The 13,241-nt window shown below is 37.0% G+C and overlaps 1 protein-coding gene across 1 annotated transcript in view; it reads right to left on the reverse strand.

The window, feature by feature from the left end:
- LOC127650850 (recombining binding protein suppressor of hairless-like) overlaps positions 1-4,212 on the reverse strand; it is a 90,996-nt gene extending 86,784 nt beyond the window's left edge. The window contains exon 1 of the mRNA XM_052136487.1: positions 4,129-4,212. Within this exon, the coding sequence (XP_051992447.1) occupies positions 4,129-4,148 (20 nt within the window). The 5' untranslated portion in view covers positions 4,149-4,212. The remainder of the gene's footprint in view (positions 1-4,128) is intronic.
- Positions 4,213-13,241: the final 9,029 nt, after the last annotated feature.

Genomic DNA, 13,241 nt, shown 5'->3' on the forward strand with positions numbered 1-13,241 from the left:
GACCCCTAGAGAGTAAATAGTGTCAGTCAGTCTATCCACTGATGTCTTTCCCCAAGCCAAAACAAACAGTTCATCAACGAGGGGCCATTTTCCTGTCATGGAGAATCAGAGATTTTTTTCTGTCTAGTTTTTTTATTTTATTTTTTATATGGAGGAAAATTAGTCCCAAGAGGTCCATAGACATTCAATCTTACCTCACTGGTGAAAAACCTTATTTTGTCCTTAATCTAGAACCCTAAATGATTTTGAATTTATTCAGAAATATCCATAATGTTCAGCAGAATTTGTACATGTAGTATCTGATTAGAAATGGTATCAAATACGAAACAGCGATGGGGATCACTTCCATGTTTTCTGAATGAAGCATCCAGGATGTTTAAAAAAAATAAATGCTGATGGTGAAGAAAGCAAAGTTCCCTTGGCTATGCTGTAATCACAACAGGGGGTTGCTTTTTTCTACCAATTTCTTTTTTCTTTTCTTTTTTCAAAAAACCACAGCAGCTTTGGTCAGTATAATTGCTTTTTTGGCTCTGTGTAATAATGGCAATGTGATCCCCAAGACAAATCTAAGACCATTTAAAACATTCCAAGCTCACACAACTAAATAACATTTCTTGCTCTCCCAGCATTAGCTTGCCAATGAAATCAAGAGCCTTTTTATGTCAAAGAGATAAGCCTCTTGCAAATGATATATCCGTAAAGCAACTGACCAGTCAATCGAGAAAGAATGTTTCCAATGGCTTGAAACATTTCCCAAGTTTCGGAGCCTGAGCCAAGCTACATTACGTGGAAATTTGCTATTTCATCCTCTAAGCTCCTGGTGTGGCTGTTGAGGAAAAACTCACCAGGCTTAGCCACCTCAAATTACCATATTTCAAACCAACCAAGACATATAATATTGGAATTGGATGATCTTCCTTTTCAAACAAATGACAGAACATGGTGAAAAGTGTTTGTGCACTTTGACAATATAATTCAGACATTAAAAAATTATGCAACAGCCAAATTTATTATGCTAACCGAAGGACTTTTTCTTCTCTTCATCCATAGTGTTATATAACCAACCATTAAATATGTCAGGTTACAACACATTAATGATGGCAGCTCTGTAGGAAGGGTAGAATAAAACATTTGACTTCTAGTATTGGTAATAACAACCCCGTCTTTAGTGGCTTACCTTTGCACAACTAAAAGGCAGGAAGCAAGAGCAGGTGGATGAGAGAGCACGAACGCTCTCTTTTATGCTATACACACTGTCTCTTTTCTCTGGAGACTGAATGCACGTCTGCCCTTACCTTCTAACCTTATTTTCCCTTCTCTCTGCCTTGCAAAGCTTCTTGCCTGCATAATGGGTAATAGGGAAGGAGAGACGCCCCTGGGGAACAGTTCTTTCACACATACACACACACACACCAACCTGTTTATCAAGGCACATACCTTTCATTGTTCCAAGCGGACAGACTTTATTATGTTATAATACGCACAGCAGAAAATGTAAAGCTTTACTCCAAGTCTACCTCACATGTTTGGCAAAAAAGTATAGATAGTGAGATTGACCTGTGTAATGTTAAATAAAACCTTCCCTGGAGCACGATGGAGGCTGCATTGTGCTGCTAATGGTGATTCAGGCTTCCATCATTCAATGTGATACAGGGACTTTTTCCTGCACACACCAAAGATATTTCTGTTCAAGACAAACACAATGGAATTTATCAAATAGATTTCAGTGAGCACCAAAGTTTATCTTTTGGCATTTTTATTTATGATAGAGAACAGTGCGAAAACCTTAAAACCCATAACATCATATGGGATCAAAACCAAAAGAAAATCATAAACCTCACATGGGATCTTTGGTGATACTTTGCTGCAATCCAAGAATTAAGAGTTTTTTAAAAGTTGTATTCATCAGATGGAAACTGAATCTGCTCTGCTGCTAAATGAAATTATACGAGGGGTAAAACTTCAGATGACCAAAACAAACCCATTGAACATGGTCCAATGCCAGAGTCACACTTATGACACATTCCCCTTGTCAATACCATGGCGATCAATTTACAGTGTACATAATTGTAGGGAGAATCCCCATGAAGAAGTCAAAGGGAATTTACTTTGCTGGTGATTTATAAGGGTCACCACTGTTTCACATTGAATCTGCGACCCTTGGCACACCAGACCCTTTGCCATTAGGCTACCACCAGGCATACAGGAGAAGATGCTGTTTGGGGTCAGACAGGGAGCACACAATGACTGTGCACTCAACTGTAAAAGGCCAGCCATAATCACTCAAGCCACTGGGTATGATGATGCCCTCTTAAATGCTATCTCTAATTTCAATGGCGTATATCGGCTGGACAGGTGGCCAGTCAACCAGTCTTTGGCTTCCCTGTCAAAACGACGGCTGTTCAGGTCCACTGGAAAGCCCCCAAATAAACAGTCTGCCACCAACTCCGCCCTTCACCCCCCAAAACAAGGAAGAGAGAGAAGGAAAAAAATCCCAGCCAGGGGATGTCTGTCACCTACTTGTCTGGCTGTGTACAAAGATTGCAAAAGGTAGCAAAAATTCTAAGTCTTTATCATTTAATTAAAATTGCATTTTGTTTGCAAGCAAGCAGGTGTATAATCGTTAAAAAAAAAAAAAAATTAAAATAATAATAATAATAATTACAAAAAGGCCCATGCAGGTGGGTATTTAACAAAGCTGAAAACAATCTCAAAATTCTTTCCAAATAAATCACGATCTGTCAAAAAACACTCATTATGCGATTACCTCCGGATTCTCTGCGCTCTACACGTCATAATGTTTCAGAGAACTCTATGTAATAATTGAGTTATTTGCTTAAGAGGAATCATTTCTGACATTCAACAAACCCGAAATATATCCGCGTGCTACACTGCGTAATTCAGCGAACGTTCTTTACGGGGTGGGGAATACTGAACGAAAACACAGACTCGTGGAATGAGTCTGTACAGTAGTGTCTTCAGGCTATGGGCTGAATATCTCTGAGCGTCCATAATCTCACACATTGTTCTCTATTGCCAAAGAGCAGTACTACCAAAACACTGCTGTGCAAGAGTTTAATTCACAAAAAGACTCCGATTGCTAAACGTTTCCGTGCTTGTTTTTACAGTCGGGGAGCTTTAATGTCCTTAGTTGCACTTGGCATTAAATAATAATTTGTCTGCGACTGACTGGAGAGCCAGCGGCACTGTTTGGTAAACAACACTTCACTATCGAGCACGCGCGGATATTTCCCCGCCGACAATCAATAAAATATCTGACCATAGACAGAGCAACAAAAGCACATATTCAGTGTAGATGCGTTTTCCAATTTGATCCCAACCGAAACCGAGCATGAAACAAAGCCACTGTTTCTGTGCAATACTAGGACCATTAAATGAGCCTCTGCTGCACCATGTGTCGGGCCACTGTTGGGGACAATTCGTTTATGGGGGTTCCCGTTAGCTGGTTATAAATACAAATAATAATAAAAAAAAACAATAATGTTTTGGTATGTTGTGTGGTTAGAAAGGCAATACAAAAAGATCTGGCTAGCTAACTGTTAGCTGGCTAGCCATCAACTCTCCATGCAGGCGCACCGTCCGCGATGGGCTCAAATCAACAACCCCACAACTCATAAAGACATTAAATACTAGGGCGCTTTATAAAGTTTATATTTTATAAAGCATTACATGTGTGCTTTAAATTAATAATTGCCTATCTTGTTTATAATGTTATCGTTTTATACGTAGTTTATACATACTTTATTAAATAATCTTTAATGTTTATAATTGTAGATTTAATAATATTGATGTTTATTGAATAAAAACAACAACCCCACAACACACACGTGCGCGCACACTACAACAGAGCACTATATTATATATATATATATATATATATATATATATATATATATATATATATATATATATACATTATTACTATTATTATTACATACACACTCCACATGCTCTTATAAAGAACTCGAGCGTCGGAGTTAAAAGTACAGAGTCAGTTGGCATGCGTAATGTAAAGGACAACCGCGAGCTTTGCACTAGAACGATTCATTTAAATAAAAGCAGATGAACTCCTGGAGCAGCAGCACCAGTGCAGAATCTCAGACTTACCCTGTCACAACAGGCGCCATCTTCCACAAACTCTCACCAAAACTCCAAGACTCGCGAGATTCTCTCTCCCAAACCCTACCAGCCGCCGAGACAACACAAGCAGACTGGAGATTGAGGAGCTAGGGAGAGAGAGAAAGGGGGCGGGTGACGATGACAGTAGAAGGGGGGCAGGTTGGGTGAAAGAAAAGGGCAGACACCACAACAACAGGCGTGGGAAACTCAACAGATCTCGCGAGAGATGGAAAACTCTCACCATACGACCGAGTGATCGACGCTCGTGTCATCGCGAGATTGGCGTGATTCGCTGTTGGATGGATGTTTTACAGTGCAGAAACAGAAACTCCCACATGTTTACCCGTTTATAAATTACCTCTCTACGAATTTGGCAAGCAATTTGGTCGTGGAAGCTTGAGAGTTCCCTGGCTCCGGTCTGATAAGCTTTGCTCACAAGATACGTGGTCTGCTGTCAGACCATTACTTTTCATATTTAAACAATGGCGTGCTGAAACACAGGAGTTGCCACTTAATATGTTTTCTAAAAATAGCTATTAAATACATATAAACACCACAAATCAGAAACCATAACAGGTAAATTAGCTAAGACCAGTAGGCTAAAAATGGATAAAGTAGGGCACTTGTTAGAAAATGTACTTTTCCTGGCATTTTGAATTAGGATCCAAATGTCATATAACTGGACATTGCATCTTTAAAATTTAGGATGTACCCCCTCCTTAGTCAAATGCTTAAATTAAAGGAATAGTTCACCCAAACATGAAAATGATCATGCCATCCCAGATGTATATGATTTTATTTTTTCTGTTGATCAAAAAAAATTTTTTTTAAATGTTTCTGCTCAACAGGGTTTAAAACTTTGAAGCTCCAAAAGGGACATAAAGGCAGCATAAAAGTAATCCATAAGACTTCAATGGTTAAATCCATGTCTTCAGAAGTGATATGATATGTGTGGGTGAGAAACAAAACACTATTCAAGTCCTTTTTACTATACATTCTCCAACCTGCCCAGTAGGTGTCGATATGCACGAAGACTGTGAATCACCAAAACAAAAGTAGAAGAAGTCTTAAGAGAGAAGAGCATTCAGGAGGGCTGTTTAAAAGTGGATATTTATAGTAAAAAGGACCTCAACATTGATATTTTTTCACCCACACCTATTGTATCACTTCTGAAGACATGGATTTAACCACTGTTGTATGTATTACTTTATGATGCCTTTAAATGCTTTTAGAGCTTCAATGTTTTGGACCCTATTGACTTGCAATGTATGGACCTACAGAGCTGAGATATTCTTCTAAAAATCTTTGTTTGTGTTCAGCAGAACAAAGAAATTCCACATATATTGGATGTTACATGAAGCTTAGTGGAAGTGTTAAAAAGTACTTACATATTAATCTTTTTTTTTTTTTTTTTGCACCAGAAGCAATCGTATCACTTTAGAAGACATTAATGAATTGCTGGAGTCGTATCAATGATGTTTATGCTGACTCTCTGTGATATTTGGAGCTTCAAAGGTCTGATCCACTTGCATTTTAAGGACCTACTGAGCTGAGATACATTTCTCTTTTTCTTCAAATGTGTTCTGCTGAAGAAAGAAAGTCATACACACCTGGGATAGCATGAGGGTGGATAAAAGATGAGAGAATTTTCATTTTTGGGTGATCTATCCCTATAATAAGATTTAACTTAAATTTAGATGTAATTTGTGGCCTATGTTCACTGTTCGAGATGAATAAATAGCTTCTTGACTCTCTAGATTCTGGAACCTTACCCCTGACCCCTGACTGGCATTAATCCACATTTCCAATCCTTGGGCTGTATTATGCATTTTCTATTTATTTTTTGCTTTATATGTATGTCTTTGAAGAAAGTGATGCAAGGAAAAAATGGAAAGAGTTCAAATGGACTGAAAGGAAAAGGAGTGTAGTAAAGAGAATGTGAGAAGGATGATGGTAAGAAAGAGTGCTAGGATGGGTGAATGATAGGGAGAAAGACCGTTTTGGAAATAAATAATAAAAAAAACAGCTTTCACACGATCTGGCTCAGTGCCTGCAGCCAATGGATTCAGCGGCCTCCTGCACTAAAGCCATTTTTCCATTCCTTTCCTCTGGCTTTTTACAATCTGAGAAAGCAACCTCCAGTAACTCTTAGAGTTTTATAATAACTGTAAAGATTTAGAAATCTTTTACAGATGAAATCAGTAAATTACTATATAAGTGCTTTGAGCGCCTCCTAAAAAAATCATAACCATTGTAAGAAAAGCCTCAAGATATGTAAAATGATGATAGGGGACGAGTGTTTTCAAGTTTAACGACTGGTTTTAAACTTTGACCCTGAAGTGTAATAAAACTAATAACATGTTTTATGGATACACACAAATATGATTTAATGTTTCCTTTAGGAATCCCCCATTACACATTTCTCTTCCTGTACACAATACAGATTGTCCAGAATGCTTGTGAGTTTGTTGGAAAAGTGTTTGAGAACTTGCCAAACTTTGCCCTAAGTTACAACCATTTTTCACATTGCTATTAAAAAATAATTAATTTTAATATGTTTGCATAGCGTAATAGTGTAACTTTCTCTTCTTTATTCTCGATCATTGAATATGGCACTCCTTTTTCTCTAACTTTCACTTTACCCCCATTTACCTTTTTTTCCTCATTCTCTATCCCTCCCTCTCCAATATTGTTCTCTCATCTGTCTTACAAGTCTTAAGTGATTATTTTAAATGAAAGAGACCCATCTCAGGAGCTCAATGAAGCAGACAGCATGTGCCGCCAACTCAAGCAATCACGACTAAACCACGAGTGTGCCGCCCATAAATCCAGTGTTGATGACTGCCTTTGTATTTTGCCAAGAGAAAGACTGGTCTCAGAAGGCAGGTCTCAACCAGATGCACGTTTTATTTTAGCCATGGACCTTAATAGTGTGTGGGGTCGGGCCTGTGATGCTCATACAGCACCTTATGGATATTTTATGTTTATTTAGTACATATTTATAATGGAAACAGCCCTCTGAGTAGTCACTGAGAAGTGTTTAACTTGATAGGTGAGTCAAATTCAGCTCTGCCTATGTAAGTAATGTGGATAGCCACATTCCTAATGTGGAGAGGGACAACATTCAAAAACCAAATGTTGTAATATTTATTTTGGGCATTATTCATATTTTTCATCAATTGACATGTGATCGCACATGCATCAAGATAAAAATCCCCATAATCTCAAGAGTGAGGGGATCAGATACCCTGAGATCAGACAATATCCCTGTGTCTGATAATGAATGCCAACAGGCATCACAAGACACATTGACATTTTGCTAGGCAGGAATGACCTGAAGTTCAAGCAGTCAGCTGTATGAGTGTATACGCCTTGGGGGAGCACACACACCACAAAGCACAAGGGGAAAACCTACTGAAATAGGCAGTTTGACTAATAGGGAGTCTTCTTCAAAAGACCCAGCCGTCACAGGCCTTACCATCTGCCATGGCCCAAATCACTTTTTCTCTGTCTTTATTGTGAGATTTGAATGGAAAAATCATTGTAGTTGGTCCGAGAACAGCTTAAAAACAGTTTAGTGAGACTCAAATGAAATTAAAAGATGAGTTTAAGGTTGTGGGTTTTGAGTGATGTCCCCAAGTGCACATCCATGAATGTAAATTTGGAATGTTACTTCTTTTAGTGGGAGTACATGAGCTAAGACGACTCCATGCGAGGAGAATTTCACACACACAGATCATAATCCTATTTTATGGATGCCCAACATTTCAAAACATCTTATGAAACCAGAAAAAATAAATAAAGTGACAATTACTAAAGCCCATAACTACAAGTGCATTAAGTCTGGTTTTCCACTTTTAGTCACAGAGGATATAACCCAGTGCGTGTTGCAAATATATTTTACAGCAGTCTTTTTAGAGACTGTAGTCTCGAGTTTTGTCTGAGAAAGTTGATTAAAAATATACGATTGTGGTTGGTCTCCCAACAATTCTACCCAAAGCTATTTTTAGAGCATTTAACGTTTGCCCTGGGCTGCTAGCACTGATGCACAAACCAGTGACTCCACTGAGAAATGAAACATGAGATGCTCCTTAAAATAATGTGGCAAAGAGAAGATGGGCAAAGCCAATTTGCAAGCAAATTATTTGATCAAAAAGAGGTCAGCGTTCATGATAACAGTTGGACATGGTTTGATGATGTTGGTTTGAATGTGAAATGTGAAAATTTTAAGCACATGAAATTCTGTGCTTATACACTGGATACCATGAAAAATGTCATGGCATTTTAGCCTTCATCTATGAAGTACATGGATTGTTCTTGTTTCCAGGTCCGTTTCTGAGCACATCAGGGCCCTAAGTGAAATCCTACTTGGAGACCCCCCATTAATGATTACATACAAAATGACTATTTACAAGGAATTTGTGTACCTGAATCCCCAGCTGCCTTTGATGCCCCTAAATATTTCAACATTGCACCAGAAAATAATGCAGACAAGACAAATTTAATCATTGATTGAATCATCTCCAGTGCTGCAACTACAATCTGCTTGCTAGCTAACATAGTGAAACAAAGATAGCCTGTGAGCTAATCTTGGCTAGCTTCACTATGTCAATTCTCTACACCTTAGTTATATATCTAACAGACATGTCTGAAAATACCTTTGAAAAACAGGACACAACAGCAAAATGTTAGCTAATTAATTGTTGTAGTTTAATGCATGGCAACAAACAAGCACCATCAAGCCAGATCACTGGTTTACATTAATTTATTACCATTGGGCTGACTGCATTTCTTCTCCTCTTCCATTTTCTTTTTTCCGCTCCAGACTTGTAGGTCTGCTTCATGATGATAAAAAAAAACTTTGAGTGTGCATCTCCCTTCCCTCTTGGGCCACAAGGGGGCACCCTAAAACTGTCCATATGAACCATAAAAGCTGCTTGACCCTTGCTCGAAGGTTTTAGTATATTAAAAAAGCAATAACGATAAAAAATAACAATAAAAATACGAAAATGTCATTCATGAGCAACTTTTTGAAGCTAAGGGGGAGTTGAGTGTTACACACTTTGGTGATAATGAACTGATTGATTAGCTTCATCAACAACAAAACCTTAATTCAAGAGAAGTAGCTGCTACTCTTCTTGAGGGAATTCCAAAATGTTGTATCCTTTTATTTTTACCATTGTATGGCTCTGAAGGACCAATGAATTTCAGATACCATGAGATTCCAGCTAACACTGAGAATTCTCAATCCAAGTATCTTGAAGGAATAAAACCAGAACATGTAGCAAATTGTTTGTTGTCGTGCTCTAGTAAATACAAGCTCATGTTTAGGAAAAACAAACTTAACAGTTCAGTGAATACATGTAAATGCTTACAATCACTATGGTTTATTTCTCAAAGACAGTGGATGTAATTTTGTTTGTCATCATAACAGGGTTAGAATATCTATATGCAGTATTGTGGTCGATGCAGCCCAAATCTATAACTACGATTCCATCCAAGGATTTTTTGCGAAAAAAGTTTTAGTGCATTAAAATAAAGCTAATGGAAATGCACATTATCACTAAAATGTCACAAATGTTGGCATAATATTTTTCCGTTTAACTATAGCACATAAACTATATGTCAATGCATCAAATGTTGCGAAAAACTGGTTTGGAAACACTTTTTTGTCGATAAAATGTAGTGTCACATGACAGAGTTTGCCCCAATGGTTAGCCTGTGTTACCATGATGACAGTATTGAAAGCCAATTTATTGTACCAGATTTTGGATTGATCTGCAAACGTGACACTTCCAGGAGTGTCAACTCAAATATTTCGTTCACATTGAACAAATGAATGGCCACTGTTTGAGATTAATTTAATCGCAGTATCCATCCGTTTATTTATTTCCAAAAATAGACGGCAGTCATGGAATTAGCCCACAGTACAAAATCATATAATTTCTTTGCATAAAGATGTTTTAAATTAAGAATAAATACACAATAGGAGAAAAGCATCAATGCTTTTTTTTTTTTTTTTTTGGAACACAGCCCAATTGTATTATATTATTGTTTAGTTTTACTTTTGAAAAAATGGCGCCAAAATTATCTTTATTAAATAAAATAAATTACCAAAGAACAAAGCATTACATTAAAAAATTAATTACCAAACGAAAAATATATATATATTTAGACCTATGTATGCCTTTTCTTTCACAAACTTAAATTAGCTTACCAAGTTCTGTAGATGAAAACAGTCAGCTGAATGACATTATCAGAATGTTCTGCAAGACAAACTATCAGAACTATTTGTCCAATCCTGAGTTCACTTTCAAAAAACAAGCTTTTGAACATTTTAAAACGTTTAAATACTTTGAATCTAACCATCTTTAATAGCTGTGCACACAGCATGCATATCGATTGATGGTCCTTAGCTATACAGAGACAGAAAGTGTCCCCCCTACTTTTTTCGACAGGTTGCCAGCATGAACAGGGCCATGACGATCCGCTTTCGGGTCAGAAACGGTGCCAACCTGCGATATGGGCAACATCAGGACAGAATATTACAGTCCTATCAGAAGGGTAACTGCTCCTTTTGATCGCAATTCCTCCTCTTCTGATTGCTTTTACTTTTTAATTAAAATGACAGTAAGCTGTAAGTAAGTAAGTAATTTCAATGAATTGTCTCAATAATCTCCCCATTTTACTCAAACTCTGACAAAAATAAGGGACATCTGGGAGGCGAATTAGCGATAAACACACATTTCTGAATGGAAATGGCTTCAGGGCAGATTTATTTTAAGCTAAACCAAAACTTGTGCGACAAAGTGTTTTTTTAGGCATGACATCATCACGCACAACATTTTTTTTCGATAAAAGTCAATTTGAATTTAAATGGGCTGAAGGTGGCAAATTTAAATTTTTTAGCATTTTCACTTTGTCGATAACAAAATAGTGCGAAATGGAAACCAAGCTTATGTGTTTGGTTACAGGGTCAGTTTGAAGAGAGATGTAAGCTATAGAATTCAACAATGGATCAAACCAAGAAATGTTGGATCTTTTGTGTTATAAGTCAAAACCTAAATGATTTTGTTGACTTAAGAGTCATCTTAAAGGTTTCAACAGAATTGGCCTGTATTAGAATTTTGCAGATGCAATGTTTCAGCATTTCTTGTTAAGGCCTGTACAGAAAATACTTTTGTCATTTGCATAGATGCAATAATGTGCTGTTATAGCTGTGCAATGCAAGTTTAATTCTGCTATGTTTGTCCTGTTTCAATAATTAAAGTAGGCTTGCACAGGCCTTTTATCTTGTCATCCTATTGCAAGTGTGCAATAAGGCTGGTGTCATATCATGCTCTGAACTACAGTCATTTCTTTAACAGCACACTGTCTGCAAAATCAGTCTGCATGGGGGGCGAAACCCAGCATTTATGATGCTTCATTAAAAATACCCATCATACATTCCCATCTAACCTTCTGTAAACGGATTAAAAAGAAGTTAAAGTGTGAGAGTCTATGATTCAGTTACCAGTGTTAGATGTAATTGAATCCTTAAAAAGTAGTAAATTAAAACAATGCAAGCCTTCCATATTTAACTGAAGCTTTGCTTTATTAATTGAACAGGAAGTGAAATTACAATGAGAGACAAAGCTCAGAGTACCATGTTGTTCCCAGTGTTGAGTGTAATGCGTTACTAAGTTATTAATTACTGTAATTAAATTACTTTTTCATTGGGAAAAAGTAAAGTAAGGGATTACTCTTAATTTTCACAGTTATCACAGTTACTTCTGATGTAATTGTGTTAAATACTTTACAGATTATAGAACAATGTTATATAAAACAATAGTGAAGTTAATATCAAAATGTAACATCTAATTTTAACAGATATATTTTCTAATTTAATGCTGACCCCTTAAATTCTTTGGCCTGTTCATGAATAATATTTGATTTTATATTATTTATTTGAAAGAATTAAAAGAATAGTTTCATGTGTATCCTTGTATTTTTCATCTGGTCGAGGTTGATAAGTGTTTTAGAAAGTAATGCAATTACTTTTCAGACAGAGAAATTAGAAAAGTAATCTAATTACACTGTAGATGTAATTAGTAGTTAGTAATCAATAACTTTTTTAGAGTTACTTATCCAACACTGGTTGTGCCATGTGCTGTAGTATCATATTGGTTTGAACCTTACTTTGTGTCTCTATTTCTCAAGTTGTTACATCATTTCACATCCCTAGTCAAATAAATGATATGCATTTATTCCATAAAAAAATATTAATGACCAGTATGTTATGTTGTACTCTAGATCATAAAGAGCAAGAGTTTTTGTTTTGCTACAGTTCCAGATTTATAGCAGCATTTCTCTTCAGTTGCTGTCAGTCTTCATTGTTTGGGGGAAGAAGAGAGTTTGCAAAGGCAGCATGAAATCATTGACAGCAGCAGAATTTCTTCATGTAGGAGGTAGGGTGGGGAAAGAGGCAGCCAAGAGAACTTGTCAAAACCTTGACCCAAATCTTTCTCCCTGACACAGACACGCACACAAAACCGTCATCTCATTTCTAGACAGACACACATTCAGTTCACCACATTCTTTCTGTTGCAATGTCTGTCTTCCACATTCATGCATGAAATGCATTCACCTCATATCGCTCTGTTTTTTCTTCCACAAGTCAACACGCACACATGGCACATACTGTGAAGACCCTGACCCTGATGTTGGACAGGAAGAGCTGTGCTGATTAGGATCACTGGCCCAATCTATGTACTTTCTGGCTGAAGCTCTGCTGATCCTAAATGAGGCCTCGGAAATTTCTACAGTGGATTCAACACATCCCCTTAAATTGAGATATGGAGAGAGAGAGAACCAAGAAAAGAGAAAATTATTGAAAAAAAGATCAACAGCCAACACACATTTTTGTGCATTTAAAGATTACAGATTACAGAAAGTGTTGTGCACTTTATTGTGATGCTGAGCTGTTCTTTTGTCTAGTATGGGGGAAAGTAAACTTCACTGAAATATAACTATGCAACAGGAACGTCTCTAGTAGAACACATTTTGACATAGCAATAACGTGGATGGAAGTGGAGTGACATTTTTGTTATCTTTTTAGAGAG

This window comes from Xyrauchen texanus, chromosome 1 (genome assembly GCF_025860055.1).
Source record: "Xyrauchen texanus isolate HMW12.3.18 chromosome 1, RBS_HiC_50CHRs, whole genome shotgun sequence".
Lineage (NCBI taxonomy): Eukaryota > Metazoa > Chordata > Actinopteri > Cypriniformes > Catostomidae > Xyrauchen > Xyrauchen texanus.